The 16,073-nt window shown below is 46.4% G+C and overlaps 7 protein-coding genes across 12 annotated transcripts; all 7 read right to left on the bottom strand.

The window, feature by feature from the left end:
- Positions 1 to 111: 111 nt before the first annotated feature.
- On the bottom strand, positions 112 to 3,918 carry LOC136192913 (inner centromere protein-like). 2 transcript variants are annotated; one of them, XM_065981665.1, is made up of 12 exons: positions 3,695 to 3,918; positions 3,424 to 3,647; positions 3,256 to 3,363; positions 3,141 to 3,200; positions 3,033 to 3,086; positions 2,208 to 2,969; positions 2,063 to 2,154; positions 1,957 to 2,014; positions 1,809 to 1,906; positions 1,648 to 1,755; positions 1,385 to 1,596; positions 112 to 1,328 (listed from the first exon to the last, which is right to left on the bottom strand). In XM_065981665.1, the coding sequence occupies exons 1-12, from the start codon at positions 3,886 to 3,888 to the stop codon at positions 230 to 232; spliced, it is 3,069 nt and encodes a 1,022-aa protein (XP_065837737.1). In that variant the 5' UTR covers positions 3,889 to 3,918; the 3' UTR covers positions 112 to 229. The 2 variants fall into 2 exon arrangements, with proteins under 2 accessions (XP_065837737.1, XP_065837738.1); XM_065981666.1 differs by having other exon boundaries at positions 2,208 to 2,966.
- A 64-nt stretch (positions 3,919 to 3,982) lies between these two features.
- On the bottom strand, positions 3,983 to 5,220 carry LOC136192921 (uncharacterized). The gene has a single exon (XM_065981678.1). The coding sequence runs from the start codon at positions 5,218 to 5,220 to the stop codon at positions 4,117 to 4,119; it is 1,104 nt and encodes a 367-aa protein (XP_065837750.1). The 3' UTR covers positions 3,983 to 4,116.
- A 32-nt stretch (positions 5,221 to 5,252) lies between these two features.
- On the bottom strand, positions 5,253 to 5,964 carry LOC136192924 (transcription elongation factor SPT4-like). Its single transcript, XM_065981681.1, has 4 exons — positions 5,847 to 5,964; positions 5,666 to 5,772; positions 5,550 to 5,605; positions 5,253 to 5,476 (listed from the first exon to the last, which is right to left on the bottom strand). The coding sequence occupies exons 1-4, from the start codon at positions 5,907 to 5,909 to the stop codon at positions 5,352 to 5,354; spliced, it is 351 nt and encodes a 116-aa protein (XP_065837753.1). The 5' UTR covers positions 5,910 to 5,964; the 3' UTR covers positions 5,253 to 5,351.
- Positions 5,965 to 6,954: 990 nt separating this feature from the next.
- LOC136193084 (uncharacterized) lies at positions 6,955 to 8,874 on the bottom strand. The gene is made up of 4 exons (XM_065981875.1): positions 8,233 to 8,874; positions 8,150 to 8,179; positions 7,891 to 7,915; positions 6,955 to 7,838 (listed from the first exon to the last, which is right to left on the bottom strand). Exons 1-4 carry the CDS (start codon positions 8,392 to 8,394, stop codon positions 6,955 to 6,957), a joined length of 1,101 nt encoding a protein of 366 aa, XP_065837947.1. The 5' UTR covers positions 8,395 to 8,874.
- A 275-nt stretch (positions 8,875 to 9,149) lies between these two features.
- On the bottom strand, positions 9,150 to 11,087 carry LOC136192919 (caldesmon-like). 2 transcript variants are annotated; one of them, XM_065981674.1, is made up of 6 exons: positions 10,872 to 11,087; positions 10,601 to 10,824; positions 10,416 to 10,547; positions 10,296 to 10,358; positions 10,192 to 10,245; positions 9,150 to 10,129 (listed from the first exon to the last, which is right to left on the bottom strand). In XM_065981674.1, exons 1-6 carry the CDS (start codon positions 11,063 to 11,065, stop codon positions 9,396 to 9,398), a joined length of 1,401 nt encoding a protein of 466 aa, XP_065837746.1. In that variant the 5' UTR covers positions 11,066 to 11,087; the 3' UTR covers positions 9,150 to 9,395. The 2 variants fall into 2 exon arrangements, with proteins under 2 accessions (XP_065837746.1, XP_065837748.1); XM_065981676.1 differs by having other exon boundaries at positions 9,150 to 10,126.
- A 234-nt stretch (positions 11,088 to 11,321) lies between these two features.
- LOC136193083 (heat shock 70 kDa protein 12A-like) lies at positions 11,322 to 13,217 on the bottom strand. The gene is made up of 3 exons (XM_065981874.1): positions 12,837 to 13,217; positions 12,562 to 12,783; positions 11,322 to 12,506 (listed from the first exon to the last, which is right to left on the bottom strand). Exons 1-3 carry the CDS (start codon positions 13,209 to 13,211, stop codon positions 11,322 to 11,324), a joined length of 1,782 nt encoding a protein of 593 aa, XP_065837946.1. The 5' UTR covers positions 13,212 to 13,217.
- A 15-nt stretch (positions 13,218 to 13,232) lies between these two features.
- LOC136192702 (uncharacterized) lies at positions 13,233 to 15,500 on the bottom strand. 4 transcript variants are annotated; one of them, XM_065981390.1, is made up of 7 exons: positions 15,412 to 15,496; positions 14,394 to 15,182; positions 14,293 to 14,335; positions 14,186 to 14,244; positions 13,976 to 14,135; positions 13,752 to 13,919; positions 13,233 to 13,705 (listed from the first exon to the last, which is right to left on the bottom strand). In XM_065981390.1, exons 2-7 carry the CDS (start codon positions 15,164 to 15,166, stop codon positions 13,385 to 13,387), a joined length of 1,524 nt encoding a protein of 507 aa, XP_065837462.1. In that variant the 5' UTR covers positions 15,167 to 15,182; positions 15,412 to 15,496; the 3' UTR covers positions 13,233 to 13,384. The 4 variants fall into 4 exon arrangements, with proteins under 4 accessions (XP_065837462.1, XP_065837461.1, XP_065837459.1 ...); XM_065981389.1 differs by having other exon boundaries at positions 13,235 to 13,705; positions 14,394 to 15,215; positions 15,412 to 15,500; XM_065981388.1 differs by having other exon boundaries at positions 13,302 to 13,329; positions 13,379 to 13,705; positions 14,394 to 15,490.
- Positions 15,501 to 16,073: the final 573 nt, after the last annotated feature.

Raw genomic sequence — 16,073 nt, 5'->3', positions numbered from 1 at the left:
ACTTCTCGATTGCACCCGAAGGCACTAATTACTAATCGACATATCAGAGGCCGTCATATGCAGTGACTCACTGGTGCACTTTCCTCCAAGCCGAATAGAACGTACAGTACCTCAATTACACAGACAATTTAGTTAACTAAATGACACATTACATATAAGTTTCCCCTAAAAACGCATTTTTCAATTAAATCATCAAACACCGCCAACCGAGATTCGACGAAAAACTTATCTAAACCAGCCGATCACAGCGTTGACGTCGAAACGGCGGCGTATTCCACTGAGCCGAGCTGGTCCGCTTGACATATCGCTTCCGTATACGTCCATTGCTCGCAAACATCTTCAAAAGATCACACGACATAGTGACATCAGAGTCGGGAAAAACGTCGTCGGCATCGACAGGGAGTGCACACTGACGACGAAGCGCCCCTTTGAGCTGATCGCCACTCGCCCAAGCGGGCACAGGCTTCGCCGGCGCATCTTCATCGTCCGTGTCGTCACTCGAACAGTAGTCGTCAATACCGTAATCGTCAAGCGGATGCGCCGGAGTCATATCATAAGACGAAGAGGCAGACGACTTGGGAGTCGTCAGCTGCTGCATGGGCGCTTTGGGTATGACAAACGTGCCCCGTCTCGCTCCCTCACCGGACTCGACAAGCGGCGATAATCCTTCTCCCGCTTCAAAGCGAGATTTCATCGACGATACATAAGGACCGAGTGGAGATTTCGGCGTTTTCGTCAACGACGACGAAGCGGGCGTGTGTGCGAAGCCGAGTGCGGCGACCTTTTGCTGTATCATCGGCTTCGTCGACGTCGGTTTGTGCAATAGAGACGACATGAGACTACTGTTCTCCTCCGCGTTCTTTCGCACCAAATCGAGCTCGCGTTTCAATTCCGCGTCGCGATCCGCCTTCTGCTTCAGCCGAGCCTCCGCCTCCGCTTTCATCTTCGCTTCGCGTTCCTCTTTCTCCTTTCGTAGTTTCTCCTCGCGTCGACGCTGTTCTTCCGCTTTTCGCGCTCGTTCCTCGTCTTCGACTGCCTTGCGTTTTCTCATCACTTGATCGGCGAATTGGCGCGCTTCTTCCTGTTTGAGCCACTGCCTGTGTCGCATCTCTTCCTCCTGTCGTCGTCTCGTCTCGGCGTCGTGCATCTTTCTCTGGAGATCCATCTTCTTCATGCCTTCCTGCATCTCGCGCTGATGCTTCACTCGTTCGCAACGCTGCTCGCAAAGTTTCTTTTTTTCGACCGCTTTAGTTTTCTTTTTTTCCAAGCGCTGTTTCTCCAAGGCAGCCTGGCGTTCTTTCACCTGCTTTCGACGCTCCTCTTGCCTCCTTATAGACATATACATATGAGACCCGGGGACGTATTTCTTTCTTTCTTTCTTTACCTCTTTTGTTCCTCTGCTTTCTTTCGCGATTCCTCTCGCAGTCGTCTCACCCGTTCCGACGGTCTCTTCTTGTTCTCGTCTCGCATCTTCTTCCGCTTCTGGTCTTTTGGAGTACCGGTGCCGCCGCTGTGATCGATGAAAGTCTTCACCGATGTCACGAGATTTCTTATCGGACAACCTGAAGCCGTTGCGTTCGAGCCGACAGCGCCATCCTACAAAAATATCTATATCTCATCGTTAGCATGAATCAATGACTGGGCCACCTGTCGCCCAAGAAGAGGTCGCGGCATAGGAAACACGGCGTCATCGTCTTCGCTATTGCTATTCAATTCCTCGTACTGATCATTCGTCGCTTCCTCCTCTTCCTCCCACTGCTCAATAGAAAGAATTGGTTATAACGAATAACGTCGATATTGTATTGCACCTGTTCAATGCCGTTCTCTTCCTCGCTCACTGAATAACCAACGTGATCTATACTCGCCTCGTCCTCCTCCGCTACGTCACTCATTTGATCATTAGTGTCTATAAAACGAGAGACTATAAACCATCAAAGAACGATTCTATTACTATACATATAGGCGGAGCTTCTGCAGCTTCTGGCACCGTTTCTCCATCAGTCATCTCTTCCCACTGCTCAATATAAATTATAGCAAATAAATATCCAAGTTTGTATTGCACCTGTTCGACGCCGTTCTCGTCTTCACGAACTGAATGGCCACGGGAATCTAGACATGTCTCTGCTACATTGTCACTAGTCTGATCAGTAGCGTCTACAAAACGAGAGAGTTCATTAAACTATGAAAGCGTGACTACATTACTATACATATAGGCGTAGATTCTGCAGCTGCTTCGGCAGCTGTCGTCGTTACATCATCATCATCATCATCATCATCAGTCATAGATTCTTCAGCTGCTGCTGTTGTATCAGTCATCTCTTTGGCTAGTTGCGGAGAACTGAGAGCCGCTGATTCAGGCAATGATGCAGGAGGAGATTCGTCAAAATATTCAGGGGGCGTCTTAAATTCAGTTGATGGAATTGGATCTACAATCTGGTCCACGTTGTCTTTCGAAGGCGTCGCGTTTTCTTTTGGTGGGGTGGCTACTGGACGACTATCAGGATCTTCTTCGACGACTATTTCATGCGGTGAAGACGACGTTGGCGATTGCTTTAAATCTTCTTCTTGATCCCTCTCAATATGCTCATTCTCCGTTGCCAGGAGCTCAGAGTCTTTCTCCATTTCGTCGACCTTCATTTCAGTTTCTTTCACAATGGATTCTGTGTCATCATCACCTACAGTGGTAGCAACGATTGATTCCTCCTTGTTCTCAGTCATTGTGCCGCCAGAAAGGACAACTCTTTCTGCTTCTTCTTCAGCTGCAGGCAAGTCTGCCTGTGCCCTATTCTCATCTGCAGTCGACGACTCTTCCTTATCATCTGCAGCTTTACGAACTACGCGGCCTTTCTTCTTTCGTTTCGGTGCCCTGCCTCCCTTCTTCTTGGGCTTCTTTTTTGGCTTACCACTTGCCTCCTCCTCCATAGCGTCATTGTCTTCAGTGCCGCTCTTTTCGCTCGCAAGTTGATCTCCTCAAAGAAGCAAACGGGCACATTTCCAAACAAAAAAATCATCAATACAACGCGTATTCATACCAGCATCATCAGGCGCAACATCACTCATTTTCAGACTCTCCTTGTCGCTCATCTCTAGAAATAAATAAAACTAAATGAGACATAGGTAATCAAGGGGGAGAGGGGCACCTTTTCCATCATCAACAATAGCCCCAGCAACATCACTTCCTTGGACAAAATTCTCCACCGCTAAAACGATTGGCGTACCAATAATTTTCACAAGATAACAGATACGCCTCCTTACTATCGTTATCATGACCCGTTGTCATACAAACGAAAACGACGTCGTCTTCTTCCTCATCGACGCTCGACGCCAACGGTCTCTCATCTACCATCTTTTCATTTTTCTTTCCTAATTGAAAAAAAACCGTTTTTTCTCGTCGTCACTTCGCGCGTCACACTTCAATCGAACCGTTTTTTCTTGGGCGTCGCTGTTTCGGCTTCTCGTTCTCCTTCGTTTCATCGTCGAATTTGACGACTTTTCTCGACGGTTCCGTCTCGTGATCGTCGTCGACGGGCGGCGAATTGTCGCCGAATAGCTGGCGAGCGATTCGATCGCGTTGATTGTCTTTCGCTTTCTTTCGACTGCGCGTTTGGGGTCGTTTGACACCGGGCGTGCGCGGAAGAGCTTTTCGCCTAGAAAAAAGGATCCACGAGCGTCGGAATGATGCGTGTGTGCGCACGTTTCGAATGCTTGATAGACGTAGTCGTCCATGAAGTCGTAGTGAGTCTCCCAGCGATCTTTTAGCTGTTCGATGACGTCGAGTGACATTGCGAAGAGGTGGGCATTGCTATTGCCGCATAGGATGTCTTCTATGTCGTCGGTTATGCCGTTCGGGACGTTTTCGAAAGGGCAAGCGCCTTTCTTTCTCGCCATTTTTTTGAAATCGAGCGTTGAAGATGCTCCGTCCCGTCCCGGATGTCAGAGTCCAACCAATCAGAGAAGCAAGTAAAATGTCCCGAATGTCACAACAGCTGTTCTTTGAGGATCAAGAGAAATTTTAAAAGACAACAAACATCAAATTACTGGAAATCCATTCAGGGTGAACAAATTGTTCGACTAGACTACATGCAAAAGTCACAAGCATTTTCGAAAGTGTTTGATTCACTTGTCTGCCTGTGCCAATACTTCAATTTCGGATACTTGAAATTTGTACCCGCAAATCCAATTTCTGCCGGTTGTACCATGCGTATAGCCTTTAGGTAACTCGTATGAATGTCCCCAGTTCACATAACTACCCGAATTCTTGTTGCTTTCACTTGAAATGTGAAGGTCGAAACCTCCTCCAAACGTCGGGCCATACTGGCTATTCGTATAAATAGCACGGTGGAAGTTTTGGTATAAAAGCGCTCGAAAAGGTGTTGTGCCAAGACCACTCGAGACGAAAACAAACAGAAAAGAGTTCCTACTTCCCGCTTGATATCCTGAACTACTCCCCCACGAAATGTCACTGTAGCCTCCAAATATGCACCCTCCGTTTGACTTGACGAGAGTTATTGTTGGACCCTTATTATCACAAGATTGGTGAAAAGAAGACGCCTCGAAACCATCTCTTGTGCCTTTGTAAATGAGTTCCCACTTGCCGGAAGTGGTTCCAGCTTCCTGAAGCCACGACGCCAGAACGGACCGGTATTTGCTGTTTGGTGGAAGTAGGGTAGAGAAACGGTCAAGCTGTCTCACAATCTCTGAAACATTGTAATACTTGGCTTCGAGTAGAAGTTGACGTTTCTCTAACTCGCTATCGGGCTCATAAACTACTCCGGTTCGCAGGTAATTCAATATGTAGCGAAAATGCGTTGGATCTCGGTCAAAGAAATAACTTCCATCTGGTCCGCTTCGTTCGCTATTGACCTTGGTAGCTAAGATAGTGTTAGGATCTTGAACGAGCGTCGATATGGTCGTCATGAAGAGGGTGCCGCCAATGTTGAGTGTGACGGGATTCGGGCTTGTCGTACCACAAGTTGGAACACCAACTTGAAGAGAAGGTTGAGCGTTGATCGAGGCAATGCTCTGCACTATAAGAAAGACAACCAATGTCAATGTCTTCATCTTCATCACTCGAATCATATACAATGCAAAGTTCACAATAAAGCAACTGGACCGTGAATGACGCAAATGGCAATACAGGGGGTCCAGACCCTTATTAGCGCGCACGTGCAAGCGCACTCGTCCGCGCAAAAGGGTCTGGATTCTCTTGAGCCGCCGCATTTTAACTGCCAATAATACCTGACGCGGCCTAACAACCTAAAGGAAAGCAATGAGCTCTATAATTAAATGATCAATACAGTAGATGAATTCCAAAGAGTTTATCTAACCCCGCCCCCATACTGTGCACTATCTCAGTTCATCTTAGCCGTTCGGTCTCTGCTTTGATAACGTACGCCCCGACTTCGAAGCTCTTGCGCTATGTGACGCGGTAGTTCTCCAGACACGGACACGGCGTAGCAGCCTCTCTTGAAACTTCCTAGAAAAAATAATTCAATTCTACCCTCTTCAAAAAAATAATTTTAAAAAAAAGAACATCGTTCCCCTCGCACCTATTCTCTGCCACCTTGCTACCCAGCTCTCTTCGGGAGACATCAAACCTATCATTCTAAAAGTTTTCATCTTAGTGGCGTGACTTCGCCTGAGAAGATGTCGATCTTACGCTTACCCGTCGAAATTCGAACTAGTGCAGTCGTATATTGCTTCTCTGCTGTTGCGAAGCTGCAATAGCTCTTCGCAGTTGTCGCAACCGTCCATCTCGAACTGCTCTAGCGTCTGCAAAGAACAAGTTTGAACCGAATACCCCCAAAAGAGGCCCCTTCTCTCAAACAAAGCCAAGTGTCTTATACCTTTATTAGAGAGCAAAGCAAACAGGCTCGAAGCTGACGAAGATCCTTTGGAACCGTTTCCATACCCTGGAGGACGAAAAGAACGTAAATTTAACGCGCGTTACCAAATTTTCTCCGCGCGAACACATCAAAGGAATCAATGGTGGACAAGGAATTGGTTATAATAGATAGACATGCAAAGTAAACCGAAACGCCTCATTTATTTTCCGGAAGCCAGAGCGAACACCTCAATTTCGGTCGTTTGAAAACTAACACCGCAAACCCATACATCTCCAACCGATTTAATTAATGAGGGTTATTGTTGGACCCTTATTGTCACACAACGTGTGAAATGATGACGCGTCGAAGCCATCTCTCGTGCCTCTGCCTCTATAAATCAGCTCCCAACTGTCAGAAACGATTCCATCTTCGTCAAGCCACGATCGCAGAACCGTCTGATATAATCACTGTCATATGGAAGTATTGTACTCTCTTCGGAAAAACGTGGGCTGAGCTGGTTCACGATGTATAAAACGTTGTAGTATTTCGCTTCGAGTAGGAGCTCTTGTCTCGCGAGATCGAAGCGAAAATGGGTGCATGGGGTCGCGATCAAAGAAGAAGTACGGTTCGCTTGTATGCTTCGTCGCGAGGATCGAGTCGGGATCGTCAGTGAGCGTCTCTGTAGTCGTCAGGAAGACTGTTCCGCCGATGTTGAATGCGACGAAATTGTCTGGGAGACTTGGAGGTTTGTTGATCGACGGCGGGAGTCGCCGGAATTGGAGCTAGCGTCGGAATAGGGATCTTCGGGAAGAAGAACGAATTGCTTTGCACGACGGAAATGGGGTCGTCTTCATTGCTCACACCACCTGTCCTTCCACGACAAGTAGTCTTGCGATGACTGGAAATATCTGGTCTGATGTGGTATCTAAAAATATACGAGAGAAATGAACCTATTCGTAGTATCAATGATCATGGTGTAGTAGACTGCATACTAAGTCAAATGGTAGCACCTAACGACTGAAGCTTGCAGAAAAAAACATCAGACAACTTGGACGAACGACAACAAGACAACATCAAGTGAAAACATGCTAGCGGTTACAGGCTGTTTGTCAAATCAGAAATATCTGATCTAGTTGCTGGAAGCCAGTGCAAAGACCTCAATTTCGATTGTTTGAAAATTATACCCGCAAATCCAAGTTTGGCCGTTTCCACCGTAGGTATAGCCATCAGGCAATTCGTAAGTATATCCCCAATTCATGAAACTAAGAGTATTCGAGTTACTATCACTTGATATGTGAAGGTCGTGAGATGCTCCAAACGTTGGACCGCTGTCGCCGCTAAGAGAAATAGCATTGCCAGAGTTTTGGAATACACGCCCTCGAAAAGGTGTTGTGCCTAAGCCATTAGAAACAAAGGCAAACAGGAAAGCGTCCGTACTTGCGGCATAGCCACCACTACTAGTCCACGAAACATCACTGTAGCCTCCAAATATGCAATCTCCAACCGATTTAATGAGAGTTATTGTAGGACCCTTATTGTCACAGAACGTGTGAAAAGCTGACGCACTGAAGCCGTCTCTCGTTCCTCTGTAAATGAGCTTCCAATCAGAACTGATTCCATCTTCCTGAAGCCACGACATCATGACGGTCTGATATTGGCTGTCATGTGGAAGTATAGCACTTTCTTTAAACGGGTTGAAGAGTCGGACCATTGCCGATACGTTGTAGTATCTGGCTTCAAGTAGCAGCTCCCTTCTCGCGAGATCGGTATCGGGCTGATCGTCGTAAAGTAATCCCGTTCGCAGATAATTCAATATGTAGCGAAAATGGGTGGGGTCACGATCGAAGAAATAACTTCCGTCTGGTTCGCTTTGATTGTTCGCGACCATGGTCACGAGAATCGAGTGAGGGTCTTGGGTGACAGTCTCTACAGTCGTCATGAACACCGTCCCACCGATGTTAAGAGAGATGACATTGGAACTTGGACACGGTTTAATAAAAGCATGTAGCCCTCCTTAGAAGACTAAGATAAACAAAACTTCATATCTGTACCGGTAAATGCTTACCTTCTATGGCCCCACCCGATTCTCCCTAGCGGAAATAAAAAATGCCTCAGGCTGTCTCTGACTAGGCTCGAGGGTCCAGCCTGTTGTCCGGTCTAACGCGCGCGCGTATCCCTACCAACAGGCTGGACGCATCTGACAGCACGTGACCTGGGCGTTCCTCTAGCCAGCCAATCGTCGACCAGCATTACGCATTCCTACTGGAGAAGACCCTGGGCTGGACCCTCGAGCCTAGTCTCTGACTAGAACCAAACCTACGTACCTTCTGTCCGTCGACTCCCCTCTCTCCTTTCTATATATACGTGACCGTGACGAGTACAAAGGTTTAGTAGTAAAGTGTCAAACCTCTCCTTTCGTTGCGTTCTGGTACTGGTTCAACGACATGCAGACCGTGGGTCCTTCTGCGGACCGGATGACTCGGAGGAACGCATTTTGGCACGCGCTTGTACTTCTCCCCCATTCGAATATCAGTGATGAAACAGTAGCAAGAAAGAGAAAGAACTGCATTGCCTATGTTCTGGTACACCGTCGTTCGCAGGAGTGATATGAAACAGGTCTAACCCAACCCGTCTTATTTATACTTCCAGGTGTGCATGACCTCCAGGAGTCAATCACGATCTGTATGTTTAAAGAATGGAATTCACGTCTGATATTATTATTTATTTTATGGCGTTATTTTATTCACTAATTAATTAACGTGGACGCTTATTTGGAGGAAAAGGTTGGGGACCTCGGCTGAATCTCGCCGAAATTACGCCTAGTTGCCCACTAGAGTCCGCGATGGAGTCTTCGCGAGAAGTCCGTCAGGCATCAATGCGGCGAATCTTCATTTCCAGCCTCGTTTTCAGCTTCGCTCGTCCAATTGGATCAAAATCATTGTCTCGAACTGTAAAGGCAAACTTGTTTCGCTTTTCGCAGCACGCATCGGGCCCTTTAGTGGCGGCTAGGCTCCTCTCTTTGCATTTCTTCGCCGTCGGACATCTTTGATCGACGTGCGCTACTAAAATGATGATGACAGCAGAGATTAAGTAGGAGCCTCCTACTTAATCTCTGATGACAGGGTGGCCGTGCAGACATCGCTTCCGCGACGAATCGAAACGCTTTAGAAACATTGAGTCCCGTCGTTCTCTTCTTCCTTTTCCTGACTCGTTCGCTCGTTGTTCGAGCTTCACGTACAGTACAGTAGTACGAGTTCTTCTCCGCGCCGCCATCTTGAAATCTTCCATATCACGCGTAGAGCGCTAGATCTCGTGATGCGTTGCATCATTGATCTTAATTAATAGTCAAACCACCCTAGTGGCTTCAGTGACATCTCTCATTGACAACTAAATCAAAGGTGACACATATGCAGTGACAGGCAATCCAAAATGTCTCCGGAAGCCAGAGAAAACACTTCAATTTCGGTTGTTTGAAAACTAACCCCGCAAACCCATTCTCCACCGTCGTAGCCATCCGGTGCCTCGTAGGTGAATGCCCAATTCAGGTAACTCTTAGTATTTGAGTCACTATTATCCGCAATTGAAGGTCGGGACCATATCCAAATGTTGGGCCCCACCCGCTGTCCTGATATATAGCATACAGGCAGGGTCTCCGACTACATGCCCTCGAAAAGGCGTTGTGCCTAGGCTACTGGAAACGAAGACAAACAGGAAAGCGTCTGTACTGCGGACATACCCTGAGCTACTACTACTCCACGAGACATCACTATAGCCTCCAAATATGCAGTCTCCTACCGATTTAATGAGGGTTATTGTTGGACCCTTATTGAAGCCATCTCTAGTGCCTCTATAAATCAACTCCCAATTGTCAGAACTGATTCCATCTTCCTGAAGCCACGATTGCAGATCCCTCTCAATATGCTCATTCTCCGTTGCCAGGAGCTCAGAGTCTTTCTCCATTTCGTCAACCTTCATTTCCGTTTCTTTCACAATGGATTCTGTGTCATCATCACCTACAGTGGTAGCAACGATTGATTCCTCCTTGTTCTCAGTCATTGTGCCGCCAGAAAGGACAACTCTTTCTGCTTCTTCTTCAGCTGCAGGCAAGTCTGCCTGTGCCCTATTCTCATCTGCAGTCGACGACTCTTCCTTATCATCTGCAGCTTTACGAACTACGCGGCCTTTCTTCTTTCGTTTCGGTGCCCTGCCTCCCTTCTTCTTGGGCTTCTTTTTTGGCTTACCACTTGCCTCCTCCATAGCGTCATTGTCTTCAGTGCCGCTCTTTTCGCTCGCAAGTTGATCTCCTCAAAGAAGCAAACGGGCACATTTCCAAACAAAAAATCATCAATACAACGCGTATTCATACCAGCATCATCAGGCGCAGCATCACTCATTTTCAGACTCTCCTTGTCGCTCATCTCTAGAAATAAAACTAAATGAGACATAGGTAATCAAGGGGGAGAGGGACACCTTTTCCATCATCAACAATAGCCCCAGCAACATCATTTCCTTCAACAAAATTCTCCACCGCGGCTAAAAAAAAGATCACGTAATACCAATAGTTTCAAGGTAACATATACGCCTCCTTACTATCGTTATCATGACCCGTTGTCATACAAACGAAAACGACGTCGTCTTCTTCCTCATCGACGCTCGACGCCAACGGTCTCTCATCTACATCTTCAGACATCTCCTCCTCTACCATCTTTTCATTTTTCTTTCCTAATTGAAAAAAACGTTTTTGTAATCTCGCGCGTCACACTCTTCAATCCAACCGTTTTTTCTTCCGCGTCGCTGTTTCGGTTTCTCGTTCTCCTTCGTTTCGTCGTCGAATTTGACGACTTTTCTCGACGGTTCCGTCTCGCGATCGTCGTCGACGGGCGGCGAATTGTCGCCGAATAGCTGGCGAGTGATTCGATCGCGTTGATTGTCTTTCGCTTTTTTTCGACTGCGCGTTTGGGGTCGTTTGACGCCCGGCGTGCGCGGAAGGGCTTTTCGCCTAGATAAAAGGATCGACGGGCGTCGGAATGATGCGTGTGTGCGCACGTTTCGAATGCTTGATAGACGTAGTCGTCCATGAAGTCGTAGTGAGTCTCCCAGCGATCTTTTAGCTGTTCGATGACGTCGAGGGACATTGCGAAGAGGTGGGCATTGCTATTGCCGCATAGGATGTCTTCTATGTCGTCGGTTAGGCCGTTCGGGACGTTTTCGAAAGGGCAAGCGCCTTTCTTTCTCGCCATTTTTTTGAAATCGAGCGTTGAAGATGCTCTGTCCCGTCCCGGATGTCTGAGTCGAACCAATCAGAGAAGCAATCAAAATGTCCCGGATATAAGCCTAAACACATTTTTATCACGGATTGTATACTCTACAATCCGTGTTATTGTCAGAGCTAAAATGGTTGCAAAGGTTCATGCTTATTCTACCTGCAACAATACAAACACAAAATTGAAAAATGTCTTGACAACAACACCAACGAATTTTTCAGAACAGGAAAATTTAGCTCAAAAAGTCCAATTGAACGTTTCCTCCAATCTGTTTTCCACTTGTTTCGTCTAGTGACTCAACTGCAATTTCAGTCAAGCCAAATAGCATTGTTGTGAATATTTTTCTGTCAAGTCCTTTCCTAGTATCTGGCATTGGAAGAACGAAACTTGCAACTTCTCTTACATCTGGCTCATTTATCATTACAGGGTTCTCGCTATCAGACTCATACACACCAAATTTACATTTTGTTTGTTCAGCATATAAGGGACGAAAGGTATGGGTGACTTTGTCATTTAGACCAATTTCTTGGTTTTTCTTGACATACGTTTGAAACTTCCAATCTCTCTTAACTGACCGAGTATCAATGTAGTCAGTACCATAGCTGTATCGACAGCAACGAGAAGAAATCTGGGTAGGATCATGTCCAAACAAAACTGCTCCCATGACAACAGCAAGAGAACTTTCTGGCGGAATAATAACGCGCAATTTCAAGGACTTTTCAAAGTCATCGCGAATGCGGGTTTGCAGCAGCTGAGAAGTTGCAAAGCCGCCCACAAGTATAATGTAGTTAACCCCGCCCACTTTCTTAATAACTGATTTCAAATGAACGACAATGTTGTCCAATACAGAATTGAACAACTTCCTCACTTCCGCGTACTTCATTGCTAAGGAACCACGAGAGAATTTCAAATTAGGATTTTTTGCAGAACTGATGCATCTCTCGATAGACGACCCGCTCTCTCTAACAAAATCATGAAAGGAGTGAGGAAATTCAACATACATTGTTGAATTTGCAGAAGCCAAGCGCTTGCTGGTTTCAAACTTTACCGTCATCAAGTCAACCCAGTCACCTGGATTTTCATCTCTGTAAGACCTTATCCAGTCTTTGGTGAATATTGACTCTAAGAGTTTGACAAAATTCTGATCAACGTAGGTTCCACCCCAAGCACCTCCAGTGGCACGATGACGTTCTTTCATTTTCCCGGTGGACGAAACTTTGTGCACGGTCACATCAGCTGTGCCGCCACCCAAATCTGCAAGGAGATACGTCGATCCTTCCATGAAGGCCTCGCATACATATTGAGCATCTTCGCTGGATCTTCCGATGCGCTTTAGCGACTTGCAGTAGATTGACGCCGATTCCGGTTCCAGGGCGATTTGAACTGCTTCTGGTTTCATTTCTGAAGCTAGCCCGGCCTATTGAAAAATAAAAAATCTAATCAAGAACGCTGCAGCTTTAGTACGCTTGTACCGCGTAAGCTGCCTCTCGCATCGTCTGTTTGGCACCGCCATCCCAAATAGCCGGCACTGTGACAACCCACTGAACATCGGTATCCTTCAGCTCAGCTCCTGCATACACCTTGCACTCTGCTAAAGCCGTGTTCCTGAAGTGACGGAGGGCGTGAGCAAATATCGTTCCCACAGGCAGCTCGCGTCCATTTGCAGCGGAAACGGGCGTCTGTCTCGTCAGTTTCTACGCAGAAAGCAGCCGTTAAGTCCCACGCTCGTTGAAGCCCGTATCGGTACCTTCTGAGAGTGAAGCTTCATTTTGAATCGTTCAAAATAAAGCCATTCCTTTTGTTCACTCTCGTCAAGTTCTCGATTGTAGTGCACGAGTGCTTGGTGACCGAAAGAATGAAAACTGCAGTCCGGTTTTAGCAGGAGAGTCGTGGGCACTTTCGTCGATTGACGGCCACTCCGCGGACGATTGGGATCGGTTGTCTTCATCGCAAAAATTGCATACTTATCGCTGGAGAAAGAAAGAGCGTAGCCGCTAAATGTCGTCCCGATGTCAATCGCCACTACAACGGGGCCTTCACGCTTTTCCCGCAGCATATCGAAACCGTACTCAGCAGCATCCTCTTCATCGGAAAAGATGGGTTCTATAAGACTCGAAGCCATTGTCAGCGGCTAGGGATTACTGCACTAAATAAACGGTAGCTACGACGATGCGCAGCTCCAATCTTCTCGAGCTAATCTACTTTCGATGTCGGTCAATCTGTCAGTCTGTCAGACAATCCTAATTACGAAATCAAAATTACGTCAATCTAACAAATAAGATTATCCACTTCACGCTAATTGAATTCAGCTTCCGGAACTTCGTCGTCACCCGCTATCACTTTGCCCTTGACTAAGGCTTTCATAGTCTTTTCTTGAATAAGGCTTGGCCACAGGAAGTACTTGATTTTCAAACTCTTTTCATTGGAGCCGTATCCGTGAGTGTGCCAATGAGGATCAAAGGTCTCTTTAGACCAGTCAAGATATAAAGGAATTTTTTGGAGCACCACATCCCAGAACACTGGTGCACACTGTTTGAGAAAATGCCGAATTACTTCCTTTGTATCTGATGATAGTTTCGTGAACCACGGCCTTTTCTCAACGTTGCCTTTTACGTTCTAAAATGACAATGATCACACTGTTAAAATAAAGCACAGCTATCACCTCAAAGATAGATATAACGTGGCTTCTGCTGGAAGAAATTCTGCAAATAATCAGAGCACATACGAGCACTTTTTTGTTCATTTCTGTCGTGTTGCGAGCAATGTCAAATTGCTCCGCAAGCCTTCTTCCTTCAGCAGCAAGTCTGTCTTTCGCTGCGGTAATGACAGTCTAAATCATGCTCAATGCAACTACAGTAGGTCTAAACAATGCACCACCACTTATACTTCAAGTAAGGTCAGCGTTCTCTCCGCCCATAGCCTCTCGTTATACTTTTTTCCGTCTTTCTCTTCAACGTTTTCATACAGGGAGAAGGTGCTTAGAAACAAATCATCAAAACGCCTAGCAACTTCGCTGGAACGACGAGGATCTGATATTTCAGCCATGCTACAGAGCACAGTCAATGAGGCGCGACTCTGAAAAGCAAAACGAGGTACCTCGGGCCTTTAGATCTCCCCATCTCCTCTTTTTCACGTTGCAGTTCTTGCACCAAACTCTGTTGTAGGTCATCAGTGACTTGTACGATAGTCTATGAAAACGCTACCTCAAGCTTTTCTATTTCTTGCATTTGACTAGCAACTCTTTCCCTATGCCGTTAATTAGAAAGGTTAAGACAGTAACTTCCCCACAACGATCACAAATCACCTCAACTCAGATATCTGTTTGATTTTAATATCTTCGTGGTCTTCACAGCGATCTTTACCGGCAGCTGTCGTTTCAGGCGATCTCATTCGAAGCTCGTTTTCCATCCTTATCATAGTTGGATTGTACCCTAGCAACTTCTCAAGTGCATCATACGCCTTCAGGCATCGTAAGAGACCATGCTTATAACTGGTCCTTGATTTCATTGAAGTCAGTTTATCTCGACAGCTGTCATAAAACTTACAATAATACCAGACCGAATAGTCTATATCTATAGAAAACTCGCTTGGTACATCTTTTTGAGCTTTGACTGCTGTATTAAAGATATGCAGGACCTTCAAATAAGCTTTTGCTGAAAAGTCACCCTTACAGTCTTCAAGACCCGAAATTGCACTCGTATTTTCGCGCAACACCCAGGAATCCTTTAGAAGTCTTTCTAAATGGCAGACTGTTTCAGCACGGCTGTGGCTTGACTTGAGAAACGATTTTCTCAGATTAAGTAGACTGCTAACCGCATTGGAAAGCCGAAACGGTAGATTAGGAAGAGACGGGAAAAATTTTTCGATGCATGCCATGGTCTTTGTCTTGAAGTCGGACGAATCACCATGTGCGTACACCAGACCAGCAAAGAGCAAAAACTCGTGCTCGTCCACGGCTCGGTTAACCTGATCGAGTCCTGCGTCCTTTTCAATGACTTCCGTGCACTGCCTAAAACACTGAACTGGTGCGTCCAGACCGTAGTCGTCCGCGTCTTTCGAGGGAGAGCTACCAGCCATGGCGATGATCGAGTGCCTACCCAGCCTACGCTGTAATTGATTGACATTTCTAAATCGAATATTCACGAGTGGGAGAGGAGCGAGCGGTGAACCCCTGAACTCTGGGGAAACGCCCTCTGCGCTTAGAAAAGAAACGTTCTGTCTTCGGAACAGACGGCAGCATACGGCGAGTACGCCAGAACAAGTTTGAACCGAATACCCCCAAAAGAGGCCCCTTCTCTCAAACAAAGCCAAGTGTCTTATACCTTTATTAGAGAGCAAAGCAAACAGGCTCGAAGCTGACGAAGATCCTTTGGAACCGTTTCCATACCCTGGAGGACGAAAAGAACGTAAATTTAACGCGCGTTACCAAATTTTTCTCCGCCGCGAACACATCAAATGAATCAATGGTGACAAGGACTTGGCTATAATAGACATGCAAGGTAATCCGAAACGTCTCATTTATTTTCCGGAAGCCGCGAACACCTCAATTTCGGTCGTTTGAAAACTAACCTCGCAAACCCATTCTCCGCCGTCATAGCCATCAGGTGTCTCGTACGTAAATCCCCAATTCATGTATTCGAATTACTATTATCCGCAATTTTAATTAAGGTCGGGATCATATCCAAATGTTGGACCAAACCCGCTGTTCTGATATATAGCATATGCCGAGTTTCCGACTAGACGCCCTCGAAAAGGCGTTGTGCCTAGGCTACTGGAAGCGAAGACAAACAAGAATAGGGATCTTCGGGAGGAAGAACGAATTGGTTTGCACGACGAGAACGAGTAGAAATGCTAGCGTCTTCATCGTATAGTCTAGCGATTGCGCGCACACGTACTATGAATGACTGGAAATATATCTGGTCTGATGTACGCGCTATCTAGTTTGCATGCGATAAATAAATTAACCTATTCGTTGCATCAAGGT

This window comes from Oscarella lobularis, chromosome 11 (assembly GCF_947507565.1).
Source record: "Oscarella lobularis chromosome 11, ooOscLobu1.1, whole genome shotgun sequence".
NCBI lineage: Eukaryota > Metazoa > Porifera > Homoscleromorpha > Homosclerophorida > Oscarellidae > Oscarella > Oscarella lobularis.
Note: the sequence above shows the minus strand (reverse complement) of the source record. Positions and strands in the feature narration are given on the sequence as shown.

Excerpts from the sequence above, each read along its gene's own strand:
- LOC136193083 (XM_065981874.1), bottom strand. The coding sequence starts at position 13,211 with ATGGCTTCGAGTCTTATAGAACCCATCTTTTCCGATGAAGAGGATGCT. Across the intron at positions 12,784-12,836 it reads TGAAGCTTCACTCTCAGAAG|AAACTGACGAGACAGACGCC; the intron begins GTACCGATACGG and ends CTTTCTGCGTAG. Across the intron at positions 12,507-12,561 it reads TGCGAGAGGCAGCTTACGCG|GCCGGGCTAGCTTCAGAAAT; the intron begins GTACAAGCGTAC and ends ATTTTTCAATAG.
- LOC136192702 (XM_065981389.1), bottom strand. The coding sequence starts at position 15,166 with ATGGCTGGTAGCTCTCCCTCGAAAGACGCGGACGACTACGGTCTGGAC. Across the intron at positions 14,136-14,185 it reads GGGAGATCTAAAGGCCCGAG|CATGGCTGAAATATCAGATC; the intron begins GTACCTCGTTTT and ends TGTGCTCTGTAG. Across the intron at positions 13,706-13,751 it reads ACGTTATATCTATCTTTGAG|AACGTAAAAGGCAACGTTGA; the intron begins GTGATAGCTGTG and ends TTGTCATTTTAG.
- LOC136192913 (XM_065981665.1), bottom strand. The coding sequence starts at position 3,888 with ATGGCGAGAAAGAAAGGCGCTTGCCCTTTCGAAAACGTCCCGAACGGC. Across the intron at positions 3,087-3,140 it reads TATTGTTGATGATGGAAAAG|AGATGAGCGACAAGGAGAGT; the intron begins GTGCCCCTCTCC and ends ATTTATTTCTAG. Across the intron at positions 1,329-1,384 it reads AAAGCAGAGGAACAAAAGAG|GAGGCAAGAGGAGCGTCGAA; the intron begins GTAAAGAAAGAA and ends TATGTCTATAAG.
- LOC136192921 (XM_065981678.1), bottom strand. The coding sequence starts at position 5,220 with ATGCGGCGGCTCAAGAGAATCCAGACCCTTTTGCGCGGACGAGTGCGC.
- LOC136192919 (XM_065981674.1), bottom strand. The coding sequence starts at position 11,065 with ATGGCGAGAAAGAAAGGCGCTTGCCCTTTCGAAAACGTCCCGAACGGC. Across the intron at positions 10,825-10,871 it reads GTCTATCAAGCATTCGAAAC|GCGAAAAGCCCTTCCGCGCA; the intron begins GTGCGCACACAC and ends CCTTTTATCTAG. Across the intron at positions 10,548-10,600 it reads GCGACGCGGAAGAAAAAACG|GAAAGAAAAATGAAAAGATG; the intron begins GTTGGATTGAAG and ends TTTTTCAATTAG.
- LOC136193084 (XM_065981875.1), bottom strand. The coding sequence starts at position 8,394 with ATGCAGTTCTTTCTCTTTCTTGCTACTGTTTCATCACTGATATTCGAA. Across the intron at positions 8,180-8,232 it reads AGAACGCAACGAAAGGAGAG|AAAGGAGAGAGGGGAGTCGA; the intron begins GTTTGACACTTT and ends ACGTATATATAG. Across the intron at positions 7,916-8,149 it reads GGGGAGTCGACGGACAGAAG|GGAGAATCGGGTGGGGCCAT; the intron begins GTACGTAGGTTT and ends TATTTCCGCTAG.
- LOC136192924 (XM_065981681.1), bottom strand. The coding sequence starts at position 5,909 with ATGGAAACGGTTCCAAAGGATCTTCGTCAGCTTCGAGCCTGTTTGCTT. Across the intron at positions 5,606-5,665 it reads ACTAGTTCGAATTTCGACGG|AATGATAGGTTTGATGTCTC; the intron begins GTAAGCGTAAGA and ends GAAAACTTTTAG. Across the intron at positions 5,477-5,549 it reads AGCAAGGTGGCAGAGAATAG|GAAGTTTCAAGAGAGGCTGC; the intron begins GTGCGAGGGGAA and ends TATTTTTTCTAG.